Raw genomic sequence first — 14,816 nt, 5'->3', positions numbered from 1 at the left:
TGTGTTTAGCATGGAGTGATTTCTGATTGTTCCTAGGAGAGTTTGGAAGACAAAGCAGTCTCACACTCTGCTCCACCATATTCTCATAATTCCTCATCTAATTTTTTTATTAAAAGAAAAAAAAGTACTCCTAATCAAAATGGTCTGTTTGAAAGACCTTTATGTTATGGACACTGTTAAATTTGAATAAAGTAAAGAAAGTGAAGTGTGACTCCCAGAACAAAACAAAACAAAACTGCAAAGCCATCCAGCTAAGCAAATCAGGCACCTGGCCAAAGATCAATCATGCATGATGGAAGCAAGACAGACATTTCACCCAGAACCTCATTCCTGCCTTTTCAGGACTTGACTCCAGCTGCTTCACCACAGTCTTCCTCTGCAACAGCTTGGGTTCCAAAGGAAAACTCACATTTTGCATATATAGCTGCCTGGAAGTCATCAGTTTTTTTATGCACACGCACACACATGCACACGTGCACACACATGCACACACATTCTGACTTTTATCTACAACATTTCTCATTCTCTAGTGTGGCTCCATGCCCCGGCCTGTCACATTTTGTGCTGCTTCTGTTTATACCAAATTTGGCACAGCAGTGAGGGCTCCCCTTGGCACAGGAGCAGCGAAGTCTCGTGATGGATTTTAATTTAAGGCTTTGTCATTTTCTGCCAGGATTCATGCTCTAATCAAGATGAGGCTCTTGTAAAGGGCAAAAGCAGTAAGTGATGTACCAGACACAAAGAGGACATTGAAGTGGTACCAATTGTTAGGGTGAGGCAAGGCAGATCCAGGCCCTGAACTTGGGCCCAGTCAACTGAGGAGAAAGTGACCATTGTCTTTTTTTTTCCTTTTTTTCCTTGCCAAATCAGTCCCTCAGTTCTTTTGAAGACAGGTTAATCAGGTGGAGTTTCAACCACAGCTTTATTAAGTACACACACACACACACACACACACACACACACACACACACACACACACATCCTCATTTTAATTTATAGCAGTAATAAAAGCAGCTGACATTTCTTTAGAACATTTTATGTTTTCCAAAGCAGGATGAGGGAAGCCCATGATGCAGAGGTAGATTATGGCATGGGATCTGGGGCTAAATTTGTGCTCTGCCATAATTATTACCCATTTGACCTTGACCAAGCCAGTTGGGTCTTTTCCAACTATGAAAGAAAGGGATTGGATTAGGGCCAGATGACTTTAGAAATTTCCCTTCTAGGTCCAGATCTGTGAACCCATGCTCTCACTTTTCTTTTTCTTTTTCTTTCCTCATTCCCTCTTCCCCTTTTCCCCTTTCCCCTTTCCCTTTCCCCATCCCCCCTCCTCCTTCCCCCTTTCCCTTTCCCCATTCCTCATTCCCCTTCCCCTTTCCTTTCCCTTTTCCCTTCCCCTAACCCTTTCCTTTTCCCTTCCCCTTCCCCTTCCAATACTGTGTATTGGTTCCAAGGCAAAAGAGTGGTTAGAGTTGGCAGTGGGGATTAAGTGACTTATCTAGAGTTACACAGGCCAGATCTGAACCCAAGACTTCCCATCTCTAGACTTGGCTCTCAAACCACTAAACCATGTACCTACCCCCTCTCACTTTATTTTCACAACAACTCTATGAAACATATTTTCCCTCATTTTGCAGATGGGAATAATTGGCAGATCTAGGTCTTTGATTCCCAATCTAATGTTCTTTTTGCACAACAAGAGTTACCTGTCTATCAGTCCAAAGAAGGACAGAGAGGCAAAAAGAATAGCAAAAGGGGAAAGTTATTACTGGAGCTGGAAGTGAAAATGAGATAGGAATGAGGGAGAAGAGAAGAGGAAAAAAACCCAAACATTTATATAGTACCTACCATATGCCAGACAATACACAGAGCCCTTTTTTACAACTATTTTCTTATTCTTCCTTCACAACCATCTTGGGGGGTAGCTGCTGTTATCCCCATTATACAGTTGAGGAAATTGAGTCAAAAACAGGTTAAGTGATCACACAGCTAGTAAGTGTCTTGAGCCTGGATTTGATCTTAGATCTTCCTGATTAAAAGTCCAGGGCTCCATCCACCTAAGTTACCTCTAAAAAAGACATCCAGTTAGTTTCTCATTTTTCTTTTTGAAAAGGACAGAAGGGGAGGAACAGTTGATCATTTTGGGATAGTTGTAGGCAGAGACATTATGTCATTATGAAGGCAGAGACATCACCATTTCTTCTGAATGCCAGTTCTTCAATGTCACTTGCAGTGGTGATAAAGAATGGAGTGTGGGCAGTTGTCTTGGTTTTTTTGTTTGTTTGTTTTGTTTTGTTTTGGTGTTGCTGCTTCCTTCTGACCTCATCATTGAAGAGAAGTCATTCATTCCCTGTATCAACAGGTTCCACAAGGGGCAGGAACATTCCTCTTTATATCCATCTTCACACCTAGCACAGTGCCCTCCCTAATGAACACCTGTCAAGAGAATGAATAATAGATATTTGTTGGATACCTACTTTGTATACTCACCAGTATATTAAAAATCTTACTGTGGTTTTGCAGAATGATAACTGATGAGTTGGTATCATAAGGGAACATAGATGGGCAGTCATGGAACTAGGAGAAAATTGGAGAAGTCAAAGTATCTAGAACATAGTAAGCCCTTAATAAGTAATTTTAAATTATCTAATTGAAGTCATGTAGTCTATATTCCTGCCCTCATTTAGGTAGGATAGTGAGTGCCCCAACTTTCTAGAAAAAGCATTTAGCTAAAGCTTTGCTCAGAGGAGCTAGTGGCACAGAGTGGCAGACCTAGAGCCAGAAGACTCTTCATTAGTTCAAACCTGGACTCAGACACTTAATAGCAGTGTGACCCTGAGCAAGTCACAGAACCCCATTTGCCTCAGTTTCCTTATCTGTAAAATGAGCTGCAGTAGGAAGTAACAAACCACTCCAGTATCTCTGCCAAGAAAACCTCAAATGGCATCAAGAAGAATTAAACATCACTGAAATGACTGAACACTACCAACAACAAAGCCTTGTGAACATTTAATAAATGTTTGCTAAGATGAAACCACTGAATAAAATCTTACTCACAACTGAAAGTTCTTCTTTATCCTTATCCTAAACCACTGGTTTTATTTCCTCTTGTTTTGTCCTTTGTAAGATGGGAAATAGATGGTCACCAATGCTGCTATAGTAAATCCTCTTTTTAAAAAAATTTATTTATTTAATTTAGAATATTTTCCCATGGTTACATGATTTATGTTCTTTCCCTCCCCTCCTCAGCAAATCCTCTTGAACCCAAAAACTTCTTTAAAAAGACTTCTCTAGTCTAAATAAACCTAATCACCTTCAAGTTTTGTTCTCCAAATCAGAAGTAGCAAACACAGGGCCAAAATGCTGCCAACAACATTCTTTTTTTTTAAACCCACACTTTCTAACATTAAAAAATCTAAGATAGAAGGGCAGGGACTAGACAAATGTCAGCTGAGGTTACACAGCTGGGAAGTGTGTGAGACTAGATTTGAACCCTAGTCCTGACTCCAGACCTGGTACTCTATCCACTGTGCCACCTTGCTGCCCCTCCAACAATGCTCTTGAGTGTGTAGATTCAGAGATAATTGGGAATATTTAACAAAATAAATTAAGAAAATTAAAAAAAATTTTAAAAATTAAGAATATTTAACAAAATAAATTAAGAAAAATAATTGGGAATATTTAACAAAATAAATTAAGAAAATAACAAAATAAATTAAATAATGCTAATATGTCATTTTCAAAAGTAATACATGTCCTCTAGAACTCTTGACTTACAGTTTTGGGGCCCCCATTCCTATTTGAGTTGGACCCTAGAGCTCTAAATTCTTCCATCTTAAATCTACCATCTTGTGAGAGATTTGGGGTTATGGAGGAGTTCTTCAGCTGTATGTACAAGACCCAGAATATCTTCAGTCATTTTGCCAAGTAGGTTATATTATAAACCAGCTGAAGACAGCATCATTAATCATGGTTGTAAATTATGACCTAGGGACCTTGGATTGGGATGGAGCTAAGCAAGGGTAGCCCTGGCTCATTGGCCAAGGCACTGACTGAATTAGAGGGATTTAAATTCAGCTCTGCTTTCCATTTATTTTCTTTTGGACCTCAAATAAGACCCTTCCCCTAGCCCCCTTTAGACCTCATTTTCTTCATCTCTTAAATGAGGGAATTAGATGAGAAAATCTAAGGTCCCTTCTATCTTTCCAAACCCTAAACCAGTGGTTCCCAGACTTTTTTTGGCCTACCACCCCCTTTCCAGAAAAAATATTACTTAGCCCCCTGGAAATTAATTTTTTTTAATTTTAATAGCAATTAATAGAAAAGATAAATGCACCTGTGGCCATCACCGCACCCCCCCCCATCACTGTAGCACCCACTGGGGGTGGTAGTGCCCACTTTGGGAATCACTGCCCTAAACCATTAGACCTTGATAAACTCCTATAAAAAATAGTGATATTCCCAAGAAGGACCTGAGAGAATGCTTTTCTATCTTGTCATGAATATTTTTTTTCTTTGAGAGGTTTCTTATTCAGAAGTTGATCATCTTTTCTTTTTTGGGAGGGTTCTATAATTACTTGGTGGTGCCCATGTCTATTCACTGAATTGCCTGCCAGTTTGCCAACCTGACCATTTCCCCCCCACTGTAAAATGTTTCTGTTTTGGAACTAGTTCAACAAAGAGTGTTACTGACTGCGTGGTGACTTTCCCTTTTGTCTGCCAAAAAATGACAATAGATTAAAAAAAATAACAGCTGATATTGAAAAAAAAATCCTCTTTGTCTCATCACGGGTGGCAAGGGGTAGAGCTGCTCAGTGGGTGAGCCTCCCAAATGGGATGACAGCTGTAGAGTGGCAAGTGACAGAGGGATGGAAATTTGACACCCACCCCATGCCTACACCCACTAGCACCAGCATTTATTCAACATTTCCTTTGGAGAAGACCTGCAGTTAGAAGAAGCAAATTTCAGCTCCTGGGGTACCTAAGAATTTTTTTGAATGATTCTATTATTCACCTGATTAAATCTTAATTGCAAATTCTATTTTGGTGGTGAATGCTTTGTTGAATGTTGGTTTCATGCCATTTTTGCTGAGCCTGGTTTTTCCAGAAGACTGCTGCAAATTTAGAAATAGGGAAACGACATCGCATTTGTCAATTGGAGTTTTGTTTTGCAGGCTGAATTTATTTTAGCACTTGTGTGAGATGCCAGAGACTCATCTCCCTAGAGAGTAGATTGCTCAATTTTTTGTGGCTCTTTTGGTATTGTCCAAACTGTAGTAAGAAAACAATTTCTGTAGTTCTTAAAGGAGTGAATGGGTTTGCCAACAGCCTGATGTTTTGTGCTTTTGGTTGATTTTTCAGAGACCTAAGAAACCACCTCCTCCATCAGCTCCTGTCATCAAACAAGGAGCAGGTAATGTGCCTTTCAATTTTATTAACAAATTATTTGTCTGTTTCTTTGCTAAAATGGGAGTATGTTAAATAGGGAATGAGATTTATGTAGGACCTACTTAATGTACTAGGTATTTTTACAAATATTTCCTCATTTAATCCTCGCAAATAGCCCTGTGAGATAGATGCTGTTCATTTTACAATTAAGGAAATGGAAGCAAAAAGAGGTTAAGTGACTTGGGTAGGATGACACAGCTATTAAGTGTATGGGGCCAGATTTGAACTTGATTCTTCCCAATTCCAGCATTTAACACATAGTAAACACTTAATGAATGTTTATTCATGGATAGATTTACTCTAGGCCCAACACTATCCAATGTACCCCTAGCTGCCTCAGCCTCCAAATACCCTTGGAAATAGTCACAATTTGAACTGGATTTCATAATTTCAACAATTATAATTTGAAACTGACCACAGATCCAAGGAACGATTTTAAAAAATTAACACTTATTTCTGATAGGTAAATGTTTAATTTCTTTCTTTCTTTCTTTTTTTTAAACCCTTACCTTCTGTCTTGGAGTCAATACTGTGTATTGGCTCCAAGGCAGAAGAGTGATAAGGGTAGGCAAAGGGGGTCAAGTGATTTGCCCAGAGTCACACGGCTGGGAAGTGTCTGAGGCCAGATTTGAACCTAGGACCTCCTCTCTCTAGGCCTGACTCTCAATCCACTGAGCTACCCAGCTGCCCCCAAATGTTTAATTTCTAGAGCAAATGTCCATCATCAATCCCCCATGAAAGGCAAAAAAGATGACTATACTAGTAATAACAATAGTAGAAGAAATTTACACTGCTTTTTAATACTTGCATAGTGATTTGTTTACATTTTCACTTGATCTACACAGCAGCCTTTGAAAAGAAAGTGTTATAGTTATCAGAAAAAGAAATAGGCACTGAGTGCCCGAATGATTTGCCCATGGTTGCCCAGTGACAAAGTTTGAGTGCAGGTCCCTTTGGACAAAAAAATCCAAAAGTTCTTTCCATAATACCACAGTGCCAGGAAAAAATGTGCCATTTAGGACAGATCACTTTACCTCACTCTCTGTAAAGCAAGTATATTGGGCTAGATTATCTCCATGTTCTCTTTCAGCCCCAATATTCTGGGTTCCCTCATTTTCTGTCAAAAAAAAAAAAAAAAAGAGCTAGCAAGCAAGCAAGCAAAAAGGGAGATCTCTGTCCCTTTCCACAATGTGAGTTATTTTAGTTAATAATTTGGCCCATGTGGCCTAGATTCGTTCATTATGTATCTAGAGTTTAAAAAAAAAAAAAAAAAAAGCCTTGTTTTTGTTTTGTTCAAATCTGTGATTTTCATTGGTCGAGGCGACTTCCATTGAGAAAACTCCCTTTCGGGATGCAGATCAATTCTTCTATAAATGATAGTCTCTGATTATTATGTGGAGCCCTGAGAGATTAAATGATTTGCCCTAATAGAGTCAGAAACTGGCTTCAAACCTATTTTCTTTTTTTAAACCCATCTTCTTGACTCCAAACACTGTACCATGGTGCCTCTCCACTGAAAAATCAATGAATTTAAAATCTCTCTCTCTCAGCTTAGTTGAGAGGTTCCTTTGTGCTCCTCTTTTGTTTCCTCTTCCCCACTCCCCCCAAATTTTTCTAGCAGAATATAAAAAGACTCCAGTTTATGTGTTGCTTAGACCAGACCCAAATATGTCCGTATGGTTTAGTCCTTATAGATTTGGAGAGGGAAGGAGTATTGGCAAAACCATTATTAGAAGCTTGGATGTCATCTCGGTATGATTGGCTAAAGCTGCTGTCATTCTCATACACAGTAAATTCTCATACACGGAAATGATGCTGTCTGCTTGACCCAATAGAATTCATTTTTACCAAAAATAAATAAAAAGAAACAAGCAAAAACCTGAGTAATACTTCCTTTTTGAATAAGTAACTAAATTATGCTTGCTACAAATAAAGCTAACGACTGATATTTGCAACCCTGAGGTTTTTCCCCCCTATAATTTTCAGTTTGAAGTGTTTAGTCACTCACTGGTTATTCTGTTTGTCATACATTGAGATCATTTAAAGCCATTCTGTAGAGGACAAGTACTACAATATAGAATGATACCCAAAGACTTTCTGATTTAATCCAAACCCCTTTCCCATTTCTTTGGTCATAGCTAATAATTAAAAAGATTAAATCCTGCAATGTTGTGCTAATTAGATCTACTTTGTCGCCATCATTGTTGGCAAGCAGCAGTTTAACTTTGCCACCTAGTGGCTATTGTATTGTAAATAGTTTATTGGACTAAAATGACGACAGTCCATTTGTGTTTTTTGGGGGTTTTTTTAGGGGGGTTTTTTTCTAAAGGCATTCAGAGGACATGGTCGGGGTTGAGGGAAGGCAGAAAGAGAAGGGAGGAAAGGAAGGAGGCAAAGGAGAGATATTAAATATACAGGGGAGACAATGCTCTGTGCAGCAGATTGAAAGTCTAGAATATTCATAAATTTTGAGTTTAAGCTTTGATTCCCTCTGACATTGTTCCTTAATATCTTCTTCCCTTAGCATCTTTGCTGAGCTATTTATTTTTATTCATGATCCAGGGCAAGGTATCATTTTCCTTAGGGAAAACCAAATTTTGTGGTATCAGGCAGAAGGCAGAGTTTTAGGGTTTAGGTCGTAGAGAGGGTTAGTAGTTACCCTACTGTCATGACAGTCTGCTTTTAAAATATATAGATACATTTTCATTGCTCATGGGCAGCCATGTGAAGTGTAATTTATTATCTACAGGCATTATTATCCACATTTTACAGATGAGAAAACTGCATCTTAAGCAAGTGAAATGACTAACCTATTAAGTTCACATGCCTAGTAAATGATAGAACTGAGACTTGAATCCAAGGCTCAGAACACAAGTCTAGTATTCTTTTACTATACCAAGGCTGTTTAGATGAAGTGTCAAAAATGAATTTTTTTTAAAAAAATGTGTAGTTTAATGTAAGAGAAAGAGTACTGGATTTGGAAACACAGGATCAAAATAAAAAACTGCACTCTGCTATTCATCATCTTTGTGACCCTAGGCAAGTTCCTTTCCCTCAGTTAGCTTTCATTTCTTGATCTATAAAATGAGACAGTTGGACTAGAAGAGCTCTAATGTCTCTCTTAGCTCCAAATTCCATGACCCTTTCCACTCCCCACCTCCCCCTCACCCAAACTGTGGAGTCCATAAATCCTCCTTTTTGGATAATTGGTTTACCAGAGGAGTGGAGACATGCAGGAAAACCAGCAATTTTCACCAAAAGAGAGGCCGTGGGCATGGTTGTCCCCTTTTAGTTGTAGGGAGAGGTTGTAGTCTACTTAGTTGAGGGTTGAATACACTAACTGCTGTATTTTGAAAGTTTAATATTTGAAAACTGGTCATTCAAGGCAGAAAATCTGGAGGGAGAATTCTCATATGGTCTCTGCATATTTTCTGACTTAAAAATGGAATTTAAGCCTCTATGAATTTCCCATTTAGCAGAATAACATGCTATTAAATTACTCCATCATCTTTATACTTTGGTGTTAGAACATCATTGTTCTCTATTATTTGGTTGTGATTTAAAATATATACTAAAATATATACTATATATATAAAATATATACTAAAAAATAGATTTAAAAGAGAAGCTCTGTCAGGGTTAAGTATTGGAAAGTGTTTGTAGTTCTATAAATAAGGACACACTAAATTCTTTAGATGGAAATTGACCTCAAAGTAATTTTTATACAACTCATATCCTCTAGATAATTGAAAACATTACACTCTGTGTTTAAATATGTAGACGAGGCCAGAATTAACTACTAATGAGTTAAAAATACTGGTATGTCTAACAAATGGATAAGTAAGATAAGAATCTTACTACTAACTTTTTTTTTTTAAAGTAGGTACAACAGAAAGAAAGCATGAAATTAAAAAGATACCTCCTGAAAGACCAGAAACTCTTCCAAACAGAACAGAAGAAAAAGGTATGGAATTAATTCTCTACTGGCCTTTTGTAGAGTGGGAGAGAAAGGAAAAAATTAGCCATTGATCTGTTCAGCATCATTTGGTTAATTTGCTTTTCCTTGGTGATTCCCCTAATTGGACTGGGAGCTTCTTGAGAGCAAAGACGGTCTTTTTCCTTTTTTTTTAATTCCCCCACATTTAACCACAGTGCCTACCACACAGTAGATGCTCATTTAATGTTTTTGACTGACAGATGAATTTTTTTAGGAGTTATATTTTGGTAAATAGAAGAGAATTATGGGGGCAGCTAGGTAGAACAGTCCCTGTAGTTGGAAAGACCTGAGTTCAAGTGTGAGACTGGGCAAGTCACTTAACCATGATTGCCTCATCTTTGCCACTTTTTTATATTAGAGTTGACACAAAGCAGAAAGTCTTTAAAAAAGAGAGAGAGAGAATTATGTGATTCATCTTTGAGCCTGGACTTCTCAGAACCAAAGAATTCTCTGGTAGAGTTTTAATTATTTCTAGATTATAAGCTTCTTGACAGCAGGGAACAACTATTTAGCTCTGTTGCTTGAGTGTAACATGTGTTCAATGAATGTTAAATGGACAATCACTTCAATGGATTTTGAATGAAAATTCAGCTGATTAAAGACTAATGCCATTGATGCAATGTAACATGTTCCAGTTCCATTTATGTCATTTCTGCTCTAGGACAAATTTGTATATCATTGTTGCTGTTTGGTCATTTCAGTTGTGTCTGATTCCTTATGAACCTATTTGGGGTTCTCTTGGCAAAAATACTGGAGTGGTTTGCCATTTCCTTCTCTGGCTCATTTTACAGATGAAGAAACTGAGGCAAAAAAGGGTTGGGTGACTTGCCCAGGGTTTTATATCTAGTAAGTGTCTAAGGCCAGATTTGAACTGAGGAAGATGAGTCTTCCTGACTTTAGGGCTGTTACTCTCTTTACTGTGCCACCTATTTGTTTATGTATAGTATTACTTTTCTTAATTAAATTACTTTTCAATGAACAAATACTTATTATCTTTCTTTTTGCCTCTTTCTGGTGGAAAAAGAAAAGAACAAAACCTTATAACAAATAATAGCTATGCTTTTCAAAAGGCTTCCATACACATGTTGCCTCATCTGTACCTCACAATAACTCTGTGAGCAGGTAGGACAGGAGCTGTTATCACTATTTTACAGCTGGGGAGACTAGGGCTCCATGAGGTGAATTAAAGGGGACTCTGCTTCAAAAGTGTGTGTATGTGTGTACATATATATTATGTTATTATTATATATTTAATATAATAATAACATAATATATATTATGCTTAATTATATTTAATTTTAATATTAATTAAATTATATATTATATATAATCATATGTAATATATTATACATTGTTATAGATAAAATATATTGTATATAGATAAAAATATTATATGTTATAGCTATTCATTTATATATAATATATGTAATTTGTGTGTATATGGGTATATATACACAAAAGTATATTATTATACTATATATATTTGTATAATTTTATTCTAAAGCTATTATATATAATTATAAATACCATATATAGTCCTATTACATAATAAATTTATTTTAATATATTCTATTACAATAATATATGTGTGGCATTATAAGAGAGCATGTGAGAGAGCTAGAATTATTCATTACTCTTGTGAAACTTCGGCACAATGACTTATGTTGGATTTACATTAAATGTTTATCGACCTGCCAAAGTTTTACAGAAAAGATGAAATCTCATGCAATTGTATGTGGTTCATCCCACTAGAGATCATTTGAAAGGGTGACATGGGTAAAATCTGTGTTTAAAAAAAAACTCAATTAATAAATATTTATTCAGTGCCTACTCTTTGCAGATCACTGCTCTACCTTGGAAAAAAATCACAAACTATTCCTAGTGGCTCACCCATGGAACAATGACTTTGCCCTCTGGTCCCAATGAATTCTTTACAACAAATAATACTACATAATAGGTGCCTTCTCTATTCCAGGCTAGTTTGTCAACCATTATTAAGGAAAGAACTTGATAGCATACGCAAAACAGATGGTAAAATGTCTAAATCACCTGCCAGATTGCCTCTCTGTCTCTCTCACACACAGAACTGAACATAAATGAAATATCTTTCCTCCTTATAGATTCAAAGTGCTTCCCCTCCATTTTCCATTAAACTACCCCAAAAGCACCATCTCTTTTTCTTCTCCCAATTCTGTAAACAGCTAGATGGCACAGTCACAGTGGGTGGAGAAAACCCTGCAATCAGAGAGATCTGACTTCAGATCTTACCTCATGACACTTATTAGCCAAGTCACTTACTAACCTCTGTCTGCCTCAGCTTCCTCAACTATAAAATGGAGAAAATAATCACATCTACATCCAAGGATGATTGTGAAAATCAAATGAGATATTTGTAAAATGCTTTAGTAAAATTTTTGGCACATAATGGATGCTATATAAATCCTAACTAATCATCATCTTTCTCACATATCATATAATTTATATGATATAATTATAGAATTACATTATTATTACAAAGGATGTGTTTTTACCCACTAACCACTTTTTGTGAAACTTGTTATAATGAGATTTATATTATAGAAAATTTCCCTATGATAAAAGGTTTCTTAACCTATGGTCCACTAACTTTAAAGCATATCTTTATAACCATTTCAGTAGAATTGATTTCCTTTGTAATCTTATATATTTCATTTTGTGCATTTAAGAATATTCAGGCAAAGGATCCATAGACTTTATCAGATTGACAGAAGGGATGCATGACACAGAAAAAGTTAAGAACTCCTGCCCAAGGTTGAGCCCAGGAAAGACCATAAAGAGTAAATGATGCTTATCCAGTTCCTGTCCTAGTTCCTTGAACATGAACAGTCATTTGTTTGCCTGGTTTTTACATAAAGAAAAAAATATTGTTAAGTGCTTAAGAAGTCCACTAACTAATAGAGATGTTTTCTTTGTGAATTTCAAAAAATGATTTAAAGAAAGACCAGAGAGAGAGCAAAAACTGGATTTACAGAAGCCTTCTGTTCCTGCCATCCCTCCAAAGAAACCTCGACCACCCAAGACAAATTCTCTCAGCAGACCTGGTGCATTGCCCCCAAGAAGACCAGAAAGACCAGTGGTGCCTGTGACACATACCAGGTATTCTTTAGATTGGGTCTTGCTCATTGGTTATCATCCTCAGTGGTGTACAATTTAGAGTGAACCATCTCTCTCTGATACAGGGACACTAGAGGGGTTTAGCAGGGTCAGAGGACATGAGGAAGAAAATATGTTTAATCTTTCTGTGTCTTTTCTTTCTCTGTCTTAGTCTTTCTGTCTTTCTCTCCTTCTGTCTTTTTCTTTCTGTTCTTTCTCTATGCCTTTCTTCACTTAAGATATTTTTGGTATAGGAAATTGCACATAAGAAAATTCCTTCTACCACTGAATAGCTACAAGTCTTTTGTACTCCATGGTCTTAGAAAGTTTTCTGGTGTTCCAAAAGATTAAGCATTTTTCTTCCAGGGTCTTACAACTAGCATGTGTCAAAGACAAGATTACAACATTTCTCCTGAACTCTTTTTATAATTTTTTTATTTTTAATAACAAATTTCCAAGTGAGTTTTCTGAAGTTATATAATCCAAATAATTGTCTTCCTCCCTCCTCCCAGAGTTGGGAAGTAATTCAGTCTGGGATATACATGTATTATCCACACAAAACATGTTTGCTTCCATATTATTCATTTTTGTAAGTGAATACTCTTATAAAATCCAAACCCCAAAACATAGACCAAATAATCAAGTGATAAATCTTGTGCTTCCATTTGCATTCTTATTCCAATAGTTCTTTCTTTGGAAGTGGTTGGCATTCTTTTTCATAAGTCCCTCAGAATTTTTCTGGATCATTGTATTGCTATTAGTAGCAAAGTCTACTTTTGATTATTCCACAATATTGCTATTACTATGTACAATGTTCTCCTGGTTCTATTTATTTCATTCTGCCTCAATTCATGTAGGTCTTTCCAGCTCTTTCTGAAATCATCTCATTTATTATTCCTTATAGCACAATCATATTCTATCACCATTATATACCACACTTTGTTCCACCTTTCCCCAGCTGAGGGAAATCCCTTTAGTTTCCAATTCTTTGCCACCACAAAGAGAGCAGCTATAAGTCTTTTTGTACAAATAAGTCCTTTCCCACTTTTTTTTAAAATCTCTTTGGAATACAGACCTAATAGTGATATCAATGGATCAAAAGGTATATATTCTTTTATAGCCCTTTGGATATAATTCCAAATTGCTCTCCAGAATGGTTGGATCAATTCACAACTCCACCAGCAATGTATTAGTGTCCCAGTTTTGCCACATCCCCTCCAACATTTATCACTTTTCCTTTACTTTCATATTGGCTAATCTGATAGGTATGAGGTAGTACCTTACCTTAATTTGCATTTCTCTAATCAAGAAGGATTTAGAACATTTTTTCATATGATTTATTGATAGCTTTGATTTCTTTATCTGAAAACTGCCTATCCCTATTCTTTGATCCTTTATCAATTGGGGAATGATTTGGATTCTTATGAATTTGACTTATTTCTTTATATATTTGAGAAATGAGACCTCTAGCAGAGAAATTTGTTATAAAAATTTTCCTCATTTTGTTGCTTCCTTTCTAATCTTTGTTGCATTGGTTTTGATTATACAAAAACTTTTCAATTTAATATAATCAAATTTATTCATTTTACATTTTATAATGTTCTCTATCTCTCATTTAGTCATAAATTCTTCCCTTCTCCATAAATCTGACAGGTAAACTATTCCATGTTCCCCTGATTTATTTATAATATCAATCTTTATATTTAAATCATTTATTCATTTTGACCTTATCTTGCATAGGGTGTGAGATATTGATTTAAACCTAATTTTTGCATACTGTTTTCCATTTTCCCCAGTAGTTTTATCAAATAGTGAATTCTTATCCTCAAAGCTGGGATCTCTGGGTTTATCAAACACTAGCTTGCTGAGCTCATTTATCCCTAACCTATTCCATTGATCTACTCTCTTCTATTTCTTAGCCAGTACCAGATTGTTTTGATGATTACTGCTTTAAAGTATAGTTTAATATCTGGTATCAGTAGGCCACCATCCTTTACTTTTTTTTCCCAATAGTTCCCTTGATATTCTTGATCTTTTGTTATTCCAGATGAATTTTGTTATTATTTTTTATAGTTTTATAAAGTAGTTTTTTGGTAGTTTGATTGGTATGGCACTAAAATAAGTAAATTAATTTAGGTAGAATTGTCATTTTTATTATATTAGCTTGGCATGCTCAGGAGAAATTAATGTTTTTCCAATTTTTTAGGACTAATTTTATGTGTGAAAAGTGTTTTGTAAT

At 36.2% G+C, this 14,816-nt stretch overlaps 1 protein-coding gene across 1 annotated transcript in view; it reads left to right on the top strand.

The window, feature by feature from the left end:
• Window positions 1-14,816, top strand: part of SH3KBP1 (SH3 domain containing kinase binding protein 1) — a 466,672-nt gene that overhangs the window by 377,921 nt on the left and 73,935 nt on the right. The window contains exons 6-8 of the mRNA XM_044670134.1: window positions 5,362-5,413; window positions 9,332-9,412; window positions 12,421-12,580. Coding sequence (XP_044526069.1) covers window positions 5,362-5,413; window positions 9,332-9,412; window positions 12,421-12,580 — 293 coding nt within the window. The remainder of the gene's footprint in view (window positions 1-5,361; window positions 5,414-9,331; window positions 9,413-12,420; window positions 12,581-14,816) is intronic.

This window comes from Gracilinanus agilis, chromosome 3 (genome assembly GCF_016433145.1).
Source record: "Gracilinanus agilis isolate LMUSP501 chromosome 3, AgileGrace, whole genome shotgun sequence".
NCBI classification, from domain to species: Eukaryota; Metazoa; Chordata; class Mammalia; order Didelphimorphia; family Didelphidae; genus Gracilinanus; species Gracilinanus agilis.
This window is presented reverse-complemented; position numbering and strand designations above follow the sequence as displayed.